The sequence below is a fragment of the Balaenoptera ricei genome, chromosome X (assembly GCF_028023285.1).
Source record: "Balaenoptera ricei isolate mBalRic1 chromosome X, mBalRic1.hap2, whole genome shotgun sequence".
NCBI lineage: Eukaryota > Metazoa > Chordata > Mammalia > Artiodactyla > Balaenopteridae > Balaenoptera > Balaenoptera ricei.
Genome location: NC_082660.1, coordinates 27,910,284 through 27,932,253, shown reverse-complemented (window position 1 = coordinate 27,932,253; position 21,970 = coordinate 27,910,284). Strand labels below are relative to the sequence as shown.

General features: G+C 44.1%; 2 protein-coding genes across 2 annotated transcripts; both read left to right on the top strand.

The window, feature by feature from the left end:
• Positions 1-1,374: 1,374 nt before the first annotated feature.
• On the top strand, positions 1,375-2,064 carry LOC132357310 (large ribosomal subunit protein eL14-like). Its single transcript, XM_059910680.1, has one exon. The coding sequence runs from the start codon at positions 1,384-1,386 to the stop codon at positions 2,017-2,019; it is 636 nt and encodes a 211-aa protein (XP_059766663.1). The 5' UTR covers positions 1,375-1,383; the 3' UTR covers positions 2,020-2,064.
• Positions 2,065-9,138: 7,074 nt separating this feature from the next.
• Positions 9,139-13,724, top strand: NR0B1 (nuclear receptor subfamily 0 group B member 1). The gene is made up of 2 exons (XM_059910965.1): positions 9,139-10,099; positions 13,377-13,724. The coding sequence occupies exons 1-2, from the start codon at positions 9,148-9,150 to the stop codon at positions 13,619-13,621; spliced, it is 1,197 nt and encodes a 398-aa protein (XP_059766948.1). The 5' UTR covers positions 9,139-9,147; the 3' UTR covers positions 13,622-13,724.
• Positions 13,725-21,970: the final 8,246 nt, after the last annotated feature.

Below are 21,970 nucleotides of genomic sequence, written 5' to 3'. Positions count from 1 at the left end.
CACACACACACACACACACACACACACACACACAGTCCTAACAGTGTCACGCTTAATAAACTGTTAACCAGGGGCTTGTGACTCAAAGTATCACGTATTTTTTGTTTTTCATATGTTTGTCACTGCAGGCTCAGAGAGAGCAATTAGGCTTTCTGGCACTACTAATGTTAGATGCATTTAACTCCAAACTTGAATGACTTATTATCAACTGCAGAATGCCTTATTTCAAATGCATTTTAGATGTATATGTACAGAGAGTTTCAAATGCACATATTTGATTTAGTTGGGCAATATATCACTTCACAAAGTCTGATGCTTCTGACTTAAAGAAATTGCAATCTAACTGTAATAACTCACATGAGGTATTGCCAATCATTTCATACATTCAACAACTTTGTGAAGTAAACACAGATAATATATTTATTCTCATTTCGAAATTATCAAGCTAGAAATCAGAGTGGTTAAAACATTTTTCATAGAAAAATGAAAACATTTTTCATAGAACAACTAGAACAAAAAGTTTTTAAGTTTGTATGGAAACACAAAAGACCCCAAATAGCCAAAGCAATCCTGAGAAAGACTGAGCTGGAGGAACTAGGCTCCCTGACTTCAGACTATATTAAAAAGCTACAGTAATCAAAACAGTACGGAACTGGCACAAGGACAGAAATATAGATCAATGGAACAGGATAGGAAGTCCAGAAATAAACCTACGCACCTATGGTCAATTAATCTACAACAAAGGAGGCAAGACTATACAATAGAGAAAAGACAGTCTCTTCAATGAGTGGTGCTGGGAAAACTGGACAGCTACATGTAAAAGAATGAAATTAGAACATTCTCTAACACCATACACAAAAAGAAACTCAAAATGGATCAAAGACCTAAATGTAAGGCCAGACACTATAAAACTCCTAGAGGAAAACATACGCATAACACTTTCTGACATAAATCACAGCAATATCTTTTTGGAGCTACCTCCTAGAGTAGTGAAAATAAAAATAAACAAATGGGACCTGATTAAACTTAAACGCTTTTACACAGCAAAGGAAACCATAAACAAAACGAAAAGCCAACCCTTTGGGAGAAAATATTTGCAAACAAAGTGACCGACAAGGGATTAATCTCCAAAATATACAAACAGCTCATGCAGCTCTATGTCAAAAAAAAAAAAAACAATCTAATAAAAAAATGGGCAGAAGATCTAAACAGACATTTCTCCAAAGAAGACAGACAGATGGCCAAAAAGCACATGAAAAGATGCTCAGCATTGCTAAATATCAGAGAAGTACAAATGAAAACTACAATGAGGTATCACCTCACACCAGTCAGAATGGCCGTCATCAAATGTCTACAAATGGCTTTTCGCCGAATGCCGCCAATATGGTGTTCAGGCGCTTCGTGGAGGTTGGCTGGGTGGCCTACGTCTCCTTTGGGCCTCATGCCGGGGGGTTGGTCGCGATTGTAGATGTTATTGATCAGAACAGGGCTTTGGTGGATGGACCTTGCACTCAAGTAAGGAGACAGGCTATGTCTTTCAAATGCATGCAGCTCACTGACTTCATCCTCAGGTTCCCACACGGTGCCCGCCAGAAGTATGTCCGAGAAGCCTGGGAGAAGGCAGATATCAATGCAAAGTGGGCAGCCACAAGGTGGGCCAAGAAGATTGAAGCCAGAGAAAAGAAAGCCAAGATGACAGATTTTGATCGTTATAAAGTCATGAAGGCAAGGAAAATGAGGAACAGATTAATCAAGCTTGAAGTTAAGAAACTTCAAAAGGCAGCTCTCCTGAAGGCTTCTCCCAAGAAAGTACTTGCTGCTAAGGGGGCAGCTACGGCAGCTGCTGCAAAGGTTCTAGCAAAAAAGATGACCGCCACAGGTAAGAAGGCTCCAGCCCAGAAGGTTCCTGCCCAGAAAGCTGCAGGCCAGAAGGCAGCACCTCCTCCAAAATCTCAGAAGGGTCAGAAAGCTCCAGCCCAGAAAGCACCTGCTCCAAAGGCATCTGGCAAGAAAGCATGAGAGCATAAGAGGCTGTTATAAACAGAATAAAGGTTCTTTTTGACATGCTGGCAAATCTGTTTAATCTATGGATTAAAGTCTGTTACTGGGGCCGGGATTATGAGGTAGATTGATGGAAGGGTTGTTAACGTCGTCATTGGAGAATCAGTTCCTTAGTCTCACTCTGCCCAGATTCAAAGTCATCACACAAAGCCATAAGTAATGTTCTCATGGGAAATCATGATAATTAGACAACTGGGTTAATTTTTTTCCCTTGTACAAATATATTTCCCATAAATAAGTAAAATCCCAGCTGCTTTTGATGCTCAAGTTTAGTAAATTTTCTTATAAAAATAAACTAGGAAAACAAATACATTAAAAAAAAAGTCTACAAATGATAAATGCTGGAGAGGGTGTGGCGAAAAGGGAACCCTCCTACACTGTTGGTGGGAATGTAAATTGGTGCAGCCACTATGGAGAACAGTATGCTTTAAAAACAATATTTTTAAAAACTAAAAATAGAACTGCCATATGTTCCAGCAATCCCACTGCTGGGCATATATCTGGAGAAAACCATAATTCGAAAAGACACATGCACCCCAATGTTCATTGCAGAACTGTTTACAATAGCCAGGACTTGGAAGCAACCTAAATGTCCATCAACGGAGGAATGGATAAAGAAAATGTGGTACATGTATACGATGGAATGTTACTCAGCCATAAAAAAGAGCAAAATAATGTCATTTGCAGCAACATGGATGGACCTAGAGATGATCATACTAAGTGAAGCAAGTCAGACAAAGAAAACTATCATATGCTATCACTCACATGTGGAATCTAATTTTAAAATGATATAAATGAACTTATTCACAAAACAGAAACAGACTCACAGATTTTGAAAAGAAACTTATGGTTACCTAAGGGGAAACGTGGGGGGAGGATAAATTAGGAGCTTGGGACTAACATACACACACTGCTATATATAAAATAGATAACCAACAAGGACCTACTATATAGCATAGGGAACTCTACTCAATATTTTATAATAACCTAGATGGGAAAACAATCTGAAAAAGAATGAATATATGTATAACTGAATCACTATGCTGTACACCTGAAACTAACACAACGTTGTAAATCAACTATACTCTAATAAAATTTAAAAAAATAAAATAAAACAGGTAGCTGGTATTTGGCAAAAGGGACCTAGGGTCTTTCCACCAGGGCTGGCAAGATTGTTAAAACCCATACAGTGACAGGAAAGAAGAAAAGTTTGGGCAACCTAATGAAGTTAAAAGATTTGTAGATGTGGAAGAAACTTCACTCTGTTTCATTAAGCGGGTGTTTGTTTAGTGCCTTTAGTATGCCAGGGAATGTACAAGGCACTCTAGATATAATGGCTGTGGAGAAAAGAAAGCTATTTCCAGGAAGAGAGATATTACTCCAGTTCCAGATCCCAATACACGGGGAGTCTGTAACTAAAATTACCATCATCATTAGGGGACATAGCTATGTGAACCAATAGAGCAACGATTTCCCAATTTACCAGTCAAACCAATTTTAATAGCTTGCTAACCAATGGGGCAATCATTTTGAAACCTGCCAGTCAATTGAATTTATTAACTAGATAATTTGATCAACATCTGGTATTGGGATGTATTCAAAATTGGTAGCTGCAATAAAATTAATTGATTTGATGAACGTTTTTCCTTGAACGGAGTGGTTGTTCGATTGATTTAGAAAATTGATTTTAGAACATTTCAGAATTACCGTGAGTATGAGTCATTATTCCAGTTCAGCAACTATGTGACCCCTAAGGCAATGGATTGCCTTCTTTGTAGCTCGTCTGAAGGAAATAAATAATGATGACTTGATCTTCTTTAAGGGTTTCATGAATCAGCAGCTAAAGCCTATTAATTCTTCCATAAATAGAGCTTTCAACATTCTGGGTGTTGGAAAGGAATAGGAGGGAGGCTATCTCTTGGATTTTATCAGCCACTATTTTTCTACAATAGTGTTTACCCAATATATACATTGAAAAGTAAGGAAAACACTATTGTTACTCCCTGTCAGCTGTCTACTGAAGGAACTGAATTCTGAGGCACTCCAGCTCTTTTAAGCCTGGATTGATAATTCCTATCAGGTTTCAGATCGCCATGCCTTCCAGGTCAAGAGCCGCTTGCTGTGCAAAGTTCAGTTTTACAATTTTACCCAGCTTTATCCCCACGTGTACTTCACTCCTCCATCCTTTAGTGAAAACTGCATTACTTTGAAGTTGAAGGTTACATTCAGCCAGGCAGAGCAGCTTTACTCCCACCATGAGTTGGAACAGATAATGGATTCTACAGAGCAGGTGTCCAATTGACCAAGGTCATCGAACAATGACTCAGTGTAAATACCCAAATTGAAGTTGTGGACAAACTCAGCACATGACAGGTGCAGGTGATGAGTGTCCTTTTGTCTAGCTGTCATGGTGACCTGAGGACACGGAACAAATCAAATGAAGAAGCCTGTGCCTGCCTTAGAAGGTTATGTCTTCACTAACCCTGTAGCAACCAGCAGGCTGGCATAACTTGACGGGAATCTCTGCACTTGTTTGGATGATTTTGTTTCTCGGGAGCTATTCGTTCAGGGAAAAAAATTGAAAGTGGAAAGATGAAGTCGTTTTCTCCTGACATTTCCAAGGATGAATACTTATGAAGGACAAGCAGGTAATCTCTTCTTCAAAACAGTCAATCCAAAGAACCTAGAAAGTCCTTCAGAGTTGCGAACAGAAGATCGCAACTTCAAGAAAAGCACAAGTAAGAAAGTCAGAAGACTGCTCCTGGGAAAGAACAGGAATTATAACCAATATATTACATGTTCATGGTTCTCGGCACTGTACTGAAGTTTCAATGTGACACAATGCCTGAAAGTCAAAGTCAAAAGCATCAAATACGTGCGAGGTGTGGATGATTAAAGTCACAAAAAATGGATTTAAGTTACTAGGATTTTAAAAATATATAGTTGATAAGTTAAAAGAGTTTTAGAAAAACCCTTGAATTATACAGGGCTAGGATACATATATTAAAATAGTTTATAGCATTTTTTTCTGGTTTCATAGCTGAAAAGGCTAACATAGTGTTAAATGCTTTGCTCAATGTTAAATCATTAGAAAGTGGATGAGTGTAAAGTTCTCGTAACTGTGAACTTAATGAGTGTTAAGTTGCTTTATATTTTCGATGTAGCAAAGAGGTCAGCAAACATTTCTGTAAAGGGCTATATTGAGAGAGAAATAAGAAGAAGAACCCTTGAATGACTTAAAACAGGCTGTACACATTAATACTGGTTTATAGAATTGTTTCCCATTCCATAATGGTGAAGGCTGAAGTTAAATGACTTTTCAGTGTTATATCTTTAGAGTGGAAGGGCCGAAACTCAAAGCCATGTCTTCTGGCTGTCAACCTAGTTCTCTTGTAACTTTACCACAGCACGTGTAGCACTCTGTGTATCAAGAAAGGCGGGGGGGTGGGTGCTCCAAATAGGCACATGAAAAGATGCTCAACATCGCTGATTATTAGAGAAATGCAAATCAGAACTACGAGGTACCACCTCACACCGGTCAGAATGGCCATCATCAAAAAGTCTACAAATAACAAATGCTGGAGAGGGTGTGGAGAAAAGGGAATCCTCCTACACTGTTGGTGGGAATGTAAGTTGGTGCAGTCACTGTGGAAAACAGTATGCAGGTTCCTCAGAAAACTAAAAACAGAGCTACCATATGATCCAGCAATCCCACTACTGGGCTTATATCCAGACAAAACTCTAATTCAAAAAGATACATGCGCCCCAATGTTCACAGCAGCACTATTCACAATAGCCAAGACATGGAAACAACCTAAATGTCCATTGACAGATGAATGGATAAAGAAGATGTGATACATACATACCATGGAATACTACTCAGCCAAAAAAAAAAAGAGAACGAAATAATGCCATTTGCAGCAACATGGATACGACTAGAGATTATCATACTAAGTGAAGTCAGAAGGAGAAAGACAAATACCATATGATATCACTTATGTGTGGAACCTAAAATGTGACACAAATGAACCTATCTATGAAACAGAAAGAGAATCACAGACACAGAGAATAGACTGGTGGTTGCCAAGGGGGAGGGGGGTGGGAGAGGGATGGATTGGGAGTTTGGGATTAGCAGATGCAAACTATTGTATATAGGATGGATAAACAACAAGGTCCTACTGTATAGCACAGGGAACTCTTTTCAATATCCTCTGACAAACCATAATGGAAAAGAAAATGAAAAAGAATGTATATATATGTGTAACTCAGTCACTTTGCTGTACAGCAGTAATTAACACAACACTGTAAATCAACTATACTTCAATAAAAAATTTTTTTAAAAATTTAAAAAGGCCTCCAGAAAGCTCTGAGTCCAACGGGGCCTCTTAACTTCTCTTTCTCCATGTTCAGTGCAGCCACAGTTGTGTGGGAACACTTGCTCTCTGTGCTGAGAGTAGGAGCTACAGCCTTCTACTCTTTCGCTAAAGATACAGTTGGCCAACAAATATAATTTCGAGCACCTAGTGTATGCCAGACATTGTTCTAGTTGCTGGGCTACAGCGTGGCTAATTCCTTTCCCTCAAGGGACTTTTATACTAGTTGGGAGAGAGAATCAACAAGCATCAAATAACTAAATCAATCAATCATACCCAATTCTGATCATTGTTAGGAAGAAAATAAAATGAAACACAATAAGAAGTAACTAGCACTGGCAACGTAAGGAGGGGACTGAGGCAGGCCGGGTTTTTCAGCGAGGCTGGTTGGTGGGTTCATCAAGCAGGGAGATTGCTGAAGCAGCAGTAACAGTACCCCAAACAGTAGCTTGAATATTGGAAACAACAAATGATGAAGGGGACAATGAGATAACATTTCCAATATATATTATTGTTGTGGACCAGGTGACCCATCCAGTGTTCTGAATCTGGGCCAAGAAATGTGGACATGCAGAAAATAATGAGACAGCTTCAGGGTGGAGAGTGAGGACAGGCTTCCCTAGGAGAGAGAGAATAAGGGTGGTGCTGGCGTTATATTGTCTCTTAACCCTGAAGTTATCCCACATTATCTTAAAAAGGGGTAGATAATAGTTGATACATCCAACACTCATCATGTACCAAGCGAACATTTTACACGAATTAGTTCACGTAGGAGGATTACCTCACAGAGACTATTGTCCGCATTGTACAAATAAGGAAATCGAGGCACAGGTGGCTTGAGTAACTGTCCTGTGAAAGGCTAAATAATGCCTCCAATGAGGTTCATGTCCTAATCCTCAGCACCTGGGAAGATGTTAGCTTACATGGTAAAAGGGACTTTCCAAATGGGATTTAATTTTGAATTTTGTGATGGAGAGATCATTCTAGATTATTTGGATTTGCCCAATGTAATTATAAAGATCCTTATGAGAGTCAGAAAGGAGATGGAAGCAGAGGCAGGAGTGATGTGGCCAGGGGCCAAGGAATGTAACCAGCTTCTAGAAGCTGGAAAAGGCAAGAAAATATAGTCTCCCCTAGGGTCTCCAGAAGGAATCTCACCTTGATTTTAGCCCAGTGAAACTGATTTCAGACTTCTGGCCTCCAGAACTGTAACATAAATTTATGTTGCCTTAAACCAACTAAATTTGTGGTAATTTGTTTCAGCAGCAATAGGAAGCTAATACACTTCCCAAAGCCACGGAGCTACAAGGTGTCAGGGCCAGAATTAAAATCAAGGCAATCTGGTGCCAGAGCAGAGATTTAAGCACTGTTATAGGGCCTCTCACAGGCAAAATAAAATTACAGGCTGAATGCAAAATAAGCGTCACTTAGGTTTTCCTCATATCCTCAGAATTCCAGGTCTCAGAGAAACTAAGAGAGAGAGAGAGAGAGAGAGAGAGAGAGAGGGAGAGAGAGAGAGAGAGAGAGAGAAGTGGGCTCCTATACCAGCTGGTACACACCAGTCCCCCTTCCTTGCTCCATGTTTTCAGTCATGGACCCAAGAGATCACTAAATAAACCTCCCATTTGAGAGATGAGAAATTTGAGGGCTAAAAGGTTGTGATTTCAAGTTAACCAGATGGTTGGTGAAACAGCTAGTTACACAAGGGTCAGGTGGTGATGTGGAGCTACCCACTGATCTCATTGCCTGTCTGGGGCTCGAGGCAAGAGGCTGTGTGGCAAGTGAGAACAAAAGATCCAGGCTTCCTGAAACCTGTGCTTCTCATTATTCGCTTAGAAACGGTGGGAGAAGAAATGTTAATTGCACATCTACCCAATATAATATCTCTAGAAGAATCCAAAGTTCTCACTGTAGCAACTTTTTAGCCCCTTGTGATTATTATATTCCCAAATATTAGCCACTTTTATAACCTGGTCGCTGCCCACAGCTCTCTAACACAACACCTACGACAGAGTGGGCGCTCATAAATATTACTTGAATTAAACAATAAGCTTACGATAGCATCCTTAGACTAGTGTTTTTTCAACATTTAAGGTGCACGCAGATCCTTTGTGAGCCTCGTTAAAATGCAGGTTCAGAGCCAGAAGGTCTGGCTGGGGCCTGAGATTGGCCATTTCTACCAAGTTCCCATATGACGCCGACACTGCTGGTCCATGGTCTATGTTTTTCAACGTCCCTTAAAATGAGACCTCCCTATCCATATACAATATAAGTCATACAAAGTTTGGTCATTTAATGAAAGTTTGCAAATATGGCACAGAAATAGATTTTTCCCCTTTTCGGTACCCCTGCCCTCCCAGTAAAGGCAGCAAACTAGACGCCGGGGTTCAATGGAAAAAGTTGGAACAGTGCCCCCAAATACCTGCTCCCTGCGCTCAGCTCTGTCTTCCAGACGCAGGGAAGGGTGTAATGACAAGGAGGGAAGTTTCCGGGAGCTCCCACGGCTCTGCTCCTCTTCCATTTTCAGCTGTTAAGGAGCATCTGCCCCTTTTGAACCGCCGAGGTCACGGGCTAACACACCCGAGCGCCGCGCCCGCCTCCGCGCCTTTGCCCAGGCGGAGACGGCCGACGCGCGTGCGTGCGTGCGCGCTCGGTATAAATAGATCGCAGGCGGCGGCCAGTGGACAGAGCCGGGCTACGGGCACGGCGGGCCATGGCGGGCGAGGACCACCAGTGGCAGGGCAGCATCCTCTACAACATGCTCATGAGCGCGAAGCAAACGCACGCGACTCCGGAGGCGCCCGAGGCACGGCCGGGGGGCGCGTGCTGGGGCTGCTCCTGCGGCTCGGAGCCCCCGGTGGGCAGAGAGGGGCTGCCAGGTGAAAGGCCAGTGGCGCTCCTGTACCGCTGCTGCTTTTGCGGCGAAGACCACCCGCGGCAGGGCAGCATCCTGTACAGCTTGCTCACCAGCGCAAAGCAAACGCACGTGGCTCCGGAAGCTCCTGAGGCGCGGCCGTGGGGCGCGTGGTGGGACCGCTCCTACTGCGCGCAGAGGCTGGCGGGCGGAGAGGAGCTGCCGCGTGGGCGGGCCTTGGCGCTCCCGTGCCGCTGCTGCTTTTGCGGTGAAGACCACCCGCCGCAGGGCGGCATCCTCTGCAACGTGCCCACGAACGCAAAGCAAACGCACGTGGCTCCAGAGGCACAGCCGGGGGCCCCCTGGTGGGACCCCTCGTGCGGCGCGCAGCGGCGGGTGGCCCTCAAGAGCCCACAGGTGGTCTGCGAGGCAGCCTCGGCGGCCCTGTTGAAGACGCTGCGCTTCGTCAAGTACCTGCCCTGCTTCCAGGTGCTGCCCCTGGACCAGCAGCTGGTGCTGGTGCGCAGCTGCTGGGCGCCGCTACTCATGCTGGAGCTGGCCCAGGACCGCTTGAACTTTGAGACGGTAGAGACCTCCGAACCCAGCCTGCTGCAGAGGATCCTCACCACCAGGCGGCGGGAGACCGAGGGCGACGAGCCGCAGCCACATTTGGTACTGCCGCCGGAGGCCGAGCATTTGCCACTGGCCGCCGAGGTCCAAGCCATCAAGGGCTTCCTCGCCAAGTGCTGGAGCCTGGACATCAGTACCAAGGAGTACGCCTACCTCAAGGGGACCGTGCTCTTTAACCCGGGTAAGGGCGCCGGCCTCGGCTCTGGCTTTTCTCTGCTCCTACAAGCACTGGGCAGTACCTACCCCTGGCACAGACACTTGAAGAGTTTTCATTGTTAGGGGAGTTTGGGGGGCACAAGTCAGGAATCATGACAAACTCAGCAGAGTTGGGGGAGCTCCAGAAACCATTCCTTGTGGATGGGGTGCTGCCAGAAACTCAGCCGAGAGGAGGGGGTTTGTTTTGGTCGAGGTTTGTACTTAATCTCTCTACACCTTTCTGTTACTACAGAAAAGTTTGTGCTTTCAGGGACATGGCTATTCCTTCTCAAATCTTTTAAATCCAGTAGCATAGCTTTAAAAAAATAAAAGTTTGTGTTCGCTGCAAATTTTGCAACGTCTCTTTCTGAAACCCAGCTCTGAAATTTACTAGAACCTTTTGGTTGGAGGAAGTCTATTAAGGCTGGCAAGAGAGGAAACATTTGTTAAGGACCCACAGAGACACCATCCCCTGGGGACACTGTCAGACAGGACACTGGACTTAGTGTTTCATGTGTCTTGTCTCTGAATGGTCATTTTAATGGTCCTAAGCAGCTGGACTGTCTCATCATCTAAGTGTCTGTAAGTATCAGGTTAGCAAAGGGGTAGGAGAAAGACATGTTAGGGACTGAACGCAGGAGCACTGTATTTTAGAGCCTTTAGACGCCTTAGAGACCTCCTAATCAACCCCCTCTGCCCTTCACCCTTTCCTCATCCCATTGGCAGGTTAGGTAGTCTAGTCCCAAGTGACCTTACTCCAAAATAAATGGCCAGTGAGTTGTGGAGCATGGGTCTCCAGTCTCCTGGGCCCAAGGGGATGTCTGCTGCACCACACTTTCAGGTTGGCTGTTGGGTGCTGGACACTCTGCCCCACACAGTGCAATCGAATCATTGGAGAACATCTCCCTGGACAGCCCAGCACCTTGTCTCGAGTATATCCTACTACTAGAGTCATCTTCAACCAGCATCCTTCCAGAAGGGTCACAAGTGGGCAGGAAGTTTCCAGGCAGCTTGAGTTGGGAGAGTATTTATCATGCTCCCTCCACATCCTTTTTTCCTGACACCAGGAGTCTCGGGGTCATGTCCTTGCCTCCTGCCTAGCATTTTTGAAGGGGTATAGAGCAGAATTTAATGGGATAATAATTCATTCAGACCTCACATTTCAGGACTTAAGAGACCTCAGCTCATCCCAGTGATCATGATAGGTTACGTTTTGCTTGTATCATTGTTTTCTAAACTTGCCTGTGCACTTGGTGGTGTTGGCGGGGAAGGCGGTCGTTCAAAGTCTTTCCGGGCCCCTCCTCTACAAGCTCTGATTCGGTAGCTCTGGTGCAGGGTCAGCAAATCTGCATCCATAATAAGTGCCTCAGGTGGTTCATTGGGAAGACAGTGTTTTCTCGCTCCTTCAGCTGTGTTATTAGACACCTACCATGTGCTTTGTTCTGTTGGAATAAAAAGGTAAGACAAGGGCTCAGCTTTCAGAAGTTTACATTCCACTAGTTCCCCTCTTTCCCTCCGCCCTGTTTTGCATCCATTATTCTTGCTCTGCTTTTCTGAACCCTCTCTCAAATAAGTTTAACCAGCTAAGCTGGGTGTGCTTTAAACATAAATATACCTGCATCTGGGGAAAAGTGATGCCTGCTAAGCGTGTGGCCTTTCTTTGCTGTTTATCATTTTGTATCCCCTGATCTTTATTTAAACATTTCCCTCCCACCTCCCATGGAGTCCATCTATCTGCCTTTTCTCTTTCCTGATTTTACTTTGAAGGCAAGTCTTTTTTTGGGGGGGGCACTTTTAGTGGATGATGGGAAAAGAGGAGTGTGGTATGAAAGCAGAGAAAAGTGGAGTTCACAAGATGAAGTTTTAATAAGCCATGAATTTAGACCTGGTGGAGCTTCCGATTTCTGGTGGTTTCACACAAGCCTCTTCTTACCCTCATGAATGGAATCCAAGTGCGATAAAATTGGGTCTCAAGCCTGGATAATGAGCTGTAGGTAGTAGGGGATGGTAATCCGTGGACTGAGGTAATCAGAATTGGAATATGGATTAGCGATGTTGCTGTATTTTTGTTCTCATTTATCAGATTTGATACTTGCCTGTACTAGAAATGACTCGCCTATTGCTATTATTTTTTTTGAAAGAACACTGGCTGGTTCTGTTACTCTGTGACGATTAGCATGATGCTTTTAAAACACTTTTCTGTTGGCTTTTGTAGAAAAAGGGAAGGAAAATGATTACAATAATCAACATCATTTAAACCAAATGGTAAATTGGTAATTTCTTAAATACAAGTTAAAGAATTTTACAGTAATATTAGTATCATGGAGGATCAAAGGACTTTTAAAAGCAGCCTCCTCTTACCACGTTCTTTATAAAACTTAGAGGCGTTTAATCTTTCCTGCATTGCATTTCATTCAGTTTTACTTGGATATCACATTGTACTGCAAGAAGGTCACGCAATCTCTATTTGAAAAGCAACTTTTGTACCGTGTTGCAATCCATGTTTTCATGTTTACTTTTTAACCCTCTAATGGCTGTAAGACAATGCTTTCAAAGACTGCTTTATTTTTTTTAAAGAACCTTTTGGAATGCTCATTTGAATCACTTTTCTAAAAACCTCCCCAGTACAGAAATCATGGTACAATGAGCTAAGTGGCCAGAGTTATCTCTTAAATTATTATGGGACTGTAGACTAAAATCAGCCTGCACGCAAATAATTTAAATGAGACTGTCAGTCACAGTTGGTGGCTGTGAAGTTTACCACCATGGGCTGTAATCATTACAGTGGTGGGAAATTCAAAGGAGAATGGTAAAATATTACCTAGCAAAACCTCTTGCCTTTATACTAAGGCCTGTTTCCCATAGGTAAAAGGTGCACACTTCTTGAAATAATTTTAATTTCTTTGTACGTGCATAGATAGTGAACTGGAGCAATGATTCATTAAACTATATTCTACTGTCATACTGAATTAAGTGTGCATTTGTTGGCTCAGGGCCAGCAGTTTTCAAATGTGAGCATACAAACATAGTGAATATTAAATAAGAATAATTACATGATATTTCCTTCTTGGAAGCATTGCTCCTGAAACCTTAGAAGTGGTTTGGCACTTTATCCTTGCTGTTGAAAAGAACTTTTAACCAGGAAGCTTGAGCGCTTTTTTAACTGGGGAAGGGGGCAGAAATGGATCTATTTAAAAAGCTAGCAAAGGGCTCAGAGTGAGCTGTTTCTAACAAAGAGATTTTTCTCCCTTTTTCTCCTCCAGACCTACCAGGTCTGCAGTGCGTGAAATACATCCAGGGACTTCAGTGGGGAACCCAGCGGATACTCCGTGAACACGTCAGGGTGACACACAGGGGGCACCAGGCCAGATTTGCCGAACTGAACAGCACCCTCTTCCTGCTGAGATTCATCAATGCCAATGTCCTGGCTGAACTGTTCTTCAGGCCCATCATCGGCCCAGTCACCATGGATGATATGATGCTAGAGATGCTCTGTGCGAAGTTATGAAGGCACGGGGGCCACACACGTGCAGTTCACCATGAAGCACAAATGAGGAGCTGTGGGCAGAAGGGTGTAAAATAGAGTAAAATAAACTTTCTTATTATTTTTACATGCATAGTATTTTTGTATTCAATTAAAGAAAAACTTTAGTTACAAACAATTAGAAAATCCTCTGTTCCATACTGTTTCATTGCAAAGGAAAACATTTGCCAACAGGTAACACATCTCTGTACATCTTTAAGGAACAAGCAGGGGGACTACACTCATACGCTATTTTCACAAGTTTAGCCACTCTCTCCATTGAACCTGCCAAAATCAAATTTGTAACATTAACTTATAATGTTAAGGTGTTAACCACTAATTTGATTGCGAAAAGGTTCATCAGGGTTTAAGGAGGGCTTCAAAAAATATTAAAAACCTAGGCAACATAAACAAAAATTATCTTTGTAGGTTGACTTGGCTCTATCTTCTCCACTCCCATTGGCTGTGTGGAATACTGTCTTTGTACCAAGTCAAGTGGAAATCTGTGATCAGAGAAGCATCTGAAAGTGAAGTAGGAGATTTTTCAGAGTTTTGGTGTGGGATTTTTCTGTACACAGTAAGTAAAGTTCAACAAGAAACTTACATTCTATAAGGAGGCACTATAGTTCCAGAAAAATCAACATCGTTATAAACCCCCCAATTATATCTCACCTTTTAAATACATTATATATGTAACTGTCACATTGAATGAGCATGGTATGAAATATAAAGTGACTTTATCGTTGGCTCCTGCTGCCCCTTTTTTTTTTTTAATTATTTGCTTTATTTATTTTTTTTTTTAAATTGTATTTATTTATTTTTTTATTTATGGCTGTGTTGGGTCTTCGTTTCTGTGCGAGGGCTTTCTCTAGTTGCGGCAAGCGGGGGCCACTCTTCATCGCGGTGCGCGGGGCTCTCACTATCGCGGCCTCTCTTGTTGCGGAGCACAGGCTCCAGACGCGCAGGCTCAGTAATTGTGGCTCATGGGCCTAGTTGCTCCGCGGCATGTGGGATCTTCCCAGACCAGGGCTCGAACCCGTGTCCCCTGCATTGGCAGGCAGATTCTCAACCACTGCGCCACCAGGGAAGCCCCCTGCTGCCCCTTTAAATGCAATCAGTAGAACTAGTTCTTCCTTGTCCCCAGATAAAATTTAGGGCACTAAATGTTTATTCACTGATAGGTAATAAATTGCCCATCAGTGATTAACACATCTAGTCTAGGGTAATAACCCATTGCAAGGAGTCTTGAAATTTCTTTTGTGCAAACCTCTTGGGCAGTCTGATGAATCCTATGGACATCTCAGAATCAGTCTCTCAGCATAATGCAGCAAATAAAAGACTTAGGATTACAAAGAAAATGAATTATGTCAAAGGATAGTACTAAAAATGTTAAACTTGGACTTCCCTGGTGGCGCAGTGGTTAAGAATCTGCCTGCCAAGGCAGGGGACATGGGTTCGATCCCTGGTCCGTGAAGAACCCACATGCTGTGGAGCAACTAAGCCCGTGCGCCACAACTACTGAGCTCACGTGCCACAACTACTGAAGCCCATGCTCCTAGAGCCCGTGCTCCACAAGAGAAGCCACCGCAATGAGAAGCCCTCGCACCGCAATGAAGAGTAGCCACCGCCCTCCGCAACTAGAGAAAGCCCGCGCACAGCAACGAAGACCCAACGCAGCCAAAAATAAATTTATAAAAAAAAATAGTTAAACTTTCTGCTGTACAGCAGTGACTCAGTTATACGTATATATACATTCTTTTTTAATATTCTTTTCCATTATGGTTTATCTCAGGACATTAACTATAGCTCCCTGTGCTATACAGTAGGACCTTGTTGTCCATCCATTTGATAAATCAACTATACTTCGATTAAAAAAATGTTAAATTTTAAAAATATTTTGAAATGTGGTATAATGATATACATCTTTATCAACACAAAATCCTATCTGGTGGCAGGTCTAATATCTAAATTTCAAGGCAGTGATCAATAGAATTGAAACTTCAAAATAATCTACGTCTATAATGTGATAAGAAAATATTTGAGATTTCCATTAGTGACTGTGTTGGGGGACCCCAAGGTCAACACCCCACTCAGGGATTTGCTAGGTCTCGTGGGCCTCAGCCTATAGTTGTCTTCAGGGCTAAGACTCATCACAGAGATATGGTAAGGATATACAGCCAGATCATAGGGGAAAAGACACAGGCAGAGTCTGGAGGAATCCATGTGCAGGGTTCCCTTTCCTCTCCCCCTCCCATGGGGGGTCACAAGCACGTTATTCCTCAGCAATAAAAATTCAACAACATGGGTGTGATATTTCTGCCCAGGGAAGCCCTTTGAGACTCACAGTTTAGGGTTTCAGTTGAGGGCTGGTCACATGGGCACCCTTTACCTAGTATGTACCAAAATTCCAAACACACAGAAAGGGAGCAGGGTCTCAGCATAAACCCCCTTGTTTGCACAAACACTCTAGGCCCAGTGAGCCACTCTTTCGAGTTAATTAGGGAAGGGCGGGAACACTCCCCAAATTGAAGTTCCCAGATGTCAGCCAAGGGTCAACCTTGCAAGCAGGCCATTCCAAGGACAGCAGTCTCACTCTTGGTATGTGAACTCGTCTTCGCAATCCACTCCCTTGGCCCTTGGGCAAGGAGTCTTTACAGAATTATGGTCAGGAGAATATCAGGGTGAGGTCAACCTGCAGAATTGATTTCAGTGGTGCTCTGTACGGGTCCTTCACAAAGCCCGTTAAAACACATCCCATTAGCCACAAAGGTCTATCTTAGAAAACCAAGTGCCTTCCTCCATAACTTTCTGTATGAACCTTTTTTTTCTTCTTTTTTTTAACCTGGCCAGAGGTATCAATTCAGGGCCCTGCAGAGCTCTGGCCAGTAAGATGAGACTGACCCAAAGCCTTGGCAGGGCTGAGGCAGTGTCAGAATAGTCAGGGCACACATCCAAGAAGTACAGTCCCCGAGGGCACACTGGAAACAAAGAGTTTCCGATGTTCGGGCACTCCACGCAGGACACACGTTGGGCAGGCAGCATAGGCTCACAGGGCCCCCAGTGTGGCTTCCCACCATGGTGCCTCCTGTCCTCAGGCTCTCAATCTGGCCCGAGTCATTCAGTTCAGTCCTTGCTTTCAGGAGGACTGCCTGAGGCAGTCTATTCCGAACAGTTCTGCCAGCGACACTGGTTCATCACCTGCCAAGGGTGAACTGCACTTGGAGGTGGTGAGCAGGGACGGCAGGAGCTGGCCAGCCTCCGCTGTCTCACAGGCAGTTATACACGATCTGGGTTTGGCTGTCCATCTGAAGCCGACGCGCTCCCACAGCAGCTTGCAAGGCAGAATGAAGGAACATTCTTCTACAGAAAGAGCCTAAAGCTTCCAGAAGCAGTGTTGAAAAACAAATATCATGAATGCCCCAACCCCACCCCGTGCCTACCCAGGAGCCAAGGGTGTTTTGGTTGTTTTCTCTGTTGTTACAAAATCTGTGAGTCCTATTCACTAATCCTAACTTTACAATTTTTCCTAATCATTTCTCTTTGGCCCAGACCTTTTGTCTGCAAGAGGGACACAAGCTTTTTCACAGAATAACATTTTTTAGAACTGAACCAAAAAGACACGTCATATTCAGGAACTGGTCAGGGTGAAATTGAAACCGAGCCTCCCTAAAACCAAGTTTTCCTTACCAAGTTTATGATTAATCTCTCTATCCAAAACTTTATTCCCTTTCTTGTCTCCTCTGACCTCAATCCTGTGCGAACTGAACACAAATCAACCACAGTCAGATGACTAAAAGTGCTGTTGTCAATAACACCATTAGTGTACTAAAACTGCTATTATAGATATAATAATGTACAAATTCAGGTTGTTTCTCCAGGGCAAGGTGAGCTCACAGACCCCCAAGCCATGGACCACCTGGCTCCCGAAACCCCGATTCAGAAATGTCACAAGACGATGATTAATCCCAGCCTCTTTGTCCTTCCCCTTTAAAACATGCCTAATTCAAAGACCAAGCTGGAGTGGATCTGAGGCTTGCCTTCCACTCCCTTGCTTGGCACCCTACAAATAAACCCTTACTTTGCTGCAAACACCCGCTGTCAGAGTTTGGCTTTCTGTGCCATGGGCACATGAGCCCTTGCTCGATAACAAAAGTCTGATTTTTCGACATCTGAAAAAAATGGATTTAGATAATCCCTCCTTCCCCCATGCCTCCTGTCCTGATCATTTATCTGATGAGCAGCCTAGAAAAGGTCAAAGCCTCTCTGAAGACTGCTGCACTGAATGATCCAAGGGCCTTCCTAAGGCCTGCACAGCAGGAGAAAGGTGAGGGAAGTAGAGTCAGGCCGTCAGTCCACTGTTGCAAATGGCAACTAACCTGGGAAAGCAGAACACAACAGCACTCAGGCATCTCCCCTTACAGCCACCCCGCACAGGGGTTCCAGAGTCTGATCTGCCAGCCGGGCAGAGGGGTCCCCGGGAGCACCCCCCACACACACAACTCCAGCTTTCAGCAGGAGTCACAAGTGAGGACTGCAGTCACGCTCTGCATCGGGACTACAGAGCCCATCTGCAACTCTATCTCAAATGGCTCCACTGGAGAACAACCCCTACCCTAGGGCACCTGCAAGTGATCCAGATGGTCCAGCCAGCATTCAGACGTTTTCAGAGCTAGGGCCCCACAGAGGGGTGTCCTAAATAAATGTCCGGCAGCTCCAGAGTCTGAGTTCCCTTCACTGAGCCTGTGCCTGCTTTCAGCTGAACACAGCTCAGCGCTGACAATGAAACAGCCCGTAGCAGGCAGTATCAGGTTTTAGCTGAAATCGGGTCCAGGCAGTTAGGATCTGTGAGTCCAGCATATCAAAAATGCCAGCAGCTTGTCCTCAGCAGCAGCAAAGCCGAGACGCTGTAGGGCCAGACACCTGTGTGCCAAGTCCAAGTGACAAGCCAGGTTTTCCCAAGCACTTTCCACCTTGTCAGACTTAGAGTCCAAATTGACCCAAGCAAAAATAAACACATCAGCGCAGAAAATCATCAGCCCCTAAGGGGTCAGGAATCTGATTTTACAAGCGATCATTAGCAAAATAAAAACTGCTGTCTAAAATTCTAAGTATGTATCTTCATCTGGACACTGGTTCCCTTTTCCCAAAGGCTCCAATACGTAAAATCATCAGTTATGGAGACTTGTTTCCAGTACTAAGAGCTTCAATTCCAATCTGCCAACCTGTGGCAGAAAGCAAGGGAGCTGTGTTCCATTAACACTTTTTTTTTTCCTTTGCTGTTTTCCCTGGTTGAGATGACCCCTCTAGCATTTATGAAATTAAAAGCATATACCATTTTACATTAGTTTTTACCATACATCCAGATGCAATAGCTACAAAACGCAAAGCTGTGATTTAAAATTCCTTTTCTTTCTCTTGACAAGTTTACTTAAAGCCCTAGCAGTAAATTCACCATTTACACCCTTCACATCACAGCTGCCCAGAGAACCCAGCTGGAGTGCAAGGGAAGAGGGAGGGGCAAGCTGCAGTAGCAGCTATAGGCTGAAAAAAGGGCTAGAGTGGTTCTTCCTCTGGTTTATCTATAGCCTTGCTCCATCCCTCAGAACAGATTTAGCCTTTTTTTTTCCCCCTCCCACTTAGAGGAGAGAGCAACTATAAACTCACTTCTATGCTAGGGCCCTTTCTCCCCCTGCCCAGAGGCGGGACGGAGAAAAACAAGTCATCACCTGGGCTGCAGCTATTCTTTCCCTCACTTTAGCGTGCATGACCAAAAGCAGCCTGGGGGATGCAGTGAGCAAACTCTAGGGATGGATCTATCATGTTGACATTCCATAGGAAGCTTTTACCTCTGACCACGAACAGCCACTCAGATGCTGCTTCATACTATGGGTACCTCACTATAGCCACCCAGCTAGCGGGCTTTCGGCATTCCCTGCCTCCCTCTCTTTCCTTCTTTCTCCCCAAATAACACTGTAGCTAAATTTCAGTGAGTTGGAGTCATTCTAGCAAATTCCACCATTGTGTTGGAGGCCCCCAAGACCACCCCACATTCAAATATTCGCTAGATGATCTCACAGCACTTGCATGTAGTTGTCATCACAGCTAAGATGATCTATAGCGATGGAGTGAAGACACACAGTTGAATCAAAAGGGGGGAAAGACACAAGCAGAGTCGGGTGGAATCCATAAGGCTTCATTATAATCTCTCTCTCCCATGAGGGGTCATTCAGGGTGCACTCTTCCCCCTTCCTGCCCGCCTCATCCCCACCCCACTCCAACAAAAATCAGCAACATGTGTGTAACGTTTTTTTCCCAGGGAAGCCCATTCCAGACATCGCTGGAGTTTTTGTTAGGGGCTGGTCACATGAACAACCCTCTACCTAGCATGTACCAAAATTCCAGACTCCCGGCAGGAAATCAGGAACTCAGCATAAGCCACATTGTTTGCACAAACAACCTAGGCACAGTGAACCACCTTTATCACTTAGGGAAGGGTAGGAATACTCCTGAAATGGTACTTCCCAGATTTAGCCAAGGGCCGGTGTTGCATGCAGGCCTTTCTAAGGATAGCACTCTTAAGCTTGCCAGGTCAACTCTTTCCTGCACGGACACTGCTAATACTACTGTGCTGTGTTATGTGCATTCATAATTAAAGGAGAGGCTAAATTTCAGTTAGAGTTTAATGAAAATAACTATAACTATTTTTTCCCAAATTCATTGCACCCCTAATTTCTATCCACTGGCTCCTCCGACAGAGGGGATGTTCATTGATTACTGATTCAGAACCACTGCAGGTTAATAGCTCATTTTTCCCAGACTAAGGCTTTCGCAAGTTAAGTGCCTGCAGTGGGAGAGCAGGGGCTTCTAACATCCCCCCACCTTGTAGGTCTAGTCCTGCTTCTTCATCTTGCTCCCTACACTTGCAGATGCCCATGGGGTTGGAAGACGTCAAGGAGGAAGAGGTAAAGGGAGAAGAGTTCTCACCGGGCTGATGCCCCTCGCTCTGTACTTTTCTCTGGCCACGGCAGATGTTTAGCGTTAACTCCTCTTACCTCGTGGGCACTTGCATAGATTATCTGGAGAACTTCCTCCACCTTTCTCTCATCCCAGATCTCTTGGGATCTCTCTTCTGTAACTACTTGTATATTCCTTCTGGTCTTGCTTCTCGTTCCCCAGTCCCCAGATCTCTTTCTTTCTCTCCAGCTCCTTCTACTAAGTCTTTTCACTCCACTAGGCAACTCTTTTGGGCAGGACGTAAGCTGAACCTGTGGAAGCAGCCGTGTGCGCTCCCGCTCTCGCGCTGTCTTGCCCCTCCCCCTTTACGAGGGAAACAGCTTCTGCTTTGGCAAACTTGGAGCGTGTAGGCTGCCCAACCCGGCCCCCTGTTCTGTACTCTGCCGTTCCGTGTTCTACCTACTTTAGATTTCCAGGTGAGAGTCAGACACCAATCCCTGATACTCCCCAAACTGCAGTGGACACAGATGAATTCTCCAAGTCGTCCCCTTAAAGTCCTTTGTTGACTTACCTTGAAATGGGAAGTACCTCCGCCACTCCACCTTTGCCTTGCCCTCAGCACGCAAATGGTGCTCCCTAACATTTCTGTCTCCTTTCCGACTTCCATACTTTCATACGCTTGATGTGGGTGAGGGATTAACAATCACGTCAACCTTGCAGTTCTTGCATGGTGATTTTAAACCTCATTCAGCATCTTGTTTTCTTTGTGCCTCAACAGAAACTTGCGACGGAATCCTATTTTAACGTCCAGTTATTAATGGGCATTCATTAACGTTCCTTTCCTAAACAGTTGAACTACGATCCGCATGTAAGTCCAATGGGAGTCTTTTCTTGGTACACATGATGATTTCAATCTCTGTCTCAGTTGTATTAAATTTGACCCTCACCTTCTTCTTTTCCATTTTCCTGTTTTAAAATTCTTTTTCTTATAAAATAATAAGGGCAAAGTGCAAGAAACTATTTAGATATTTCACAAACACTGTGATGGGCACACTAAGATGGCAAAACTTTAGAAATGCAAGTGTTGGTTGGCAAGCAGCACTGTCGTAAGAAAGCTCCAAATGTTCTCTCATCAGGTGATGGATGAAAGTCCACATTCAGCACAGGAAAGGTAGTTCTGGGGTTCAAGTGTATACTTCACTGAGGTGCTGATACTATCTGTAAAGATTAGTTTGGCTTATAATATTCTTTTAAATTACTAATACCAACAGAGAAGTTCACACCTTAGAATTACTAAGTTAGATTTCCTTCCTTCCTTCCTTCTTTCTTTCTTTCCTCCCTTCCCTTCTTCCTTTCCTCCTTCCTTCCTCCCTTCCCTCC

Excerpts from the sequence above, each read along its gene's own strand:
- NR0B1 (XM_059910965.1), top strand. The coding sequence starts at position 9,148 with ATGGCGGGCGAGGACCACCAGTGGCAGGGCAGCATCCTCTACAACATG. Across the intron at positions 10,100-13,376 it reads GACCGTGCTCTTTAACCCGG|ACCTACCAGGTCTGCAGTGC; the intron begins GTAAGGGCGCCG and ends TTTCTCCTCCAG.
- LOC132357310 (XM_059910680.1), top strand. The coding sequence starts at position 1,384 with ATGGTGTTCAGGCGCTTCGTGGAGGTTGGCTGGGTGGCCTACGTCTCC.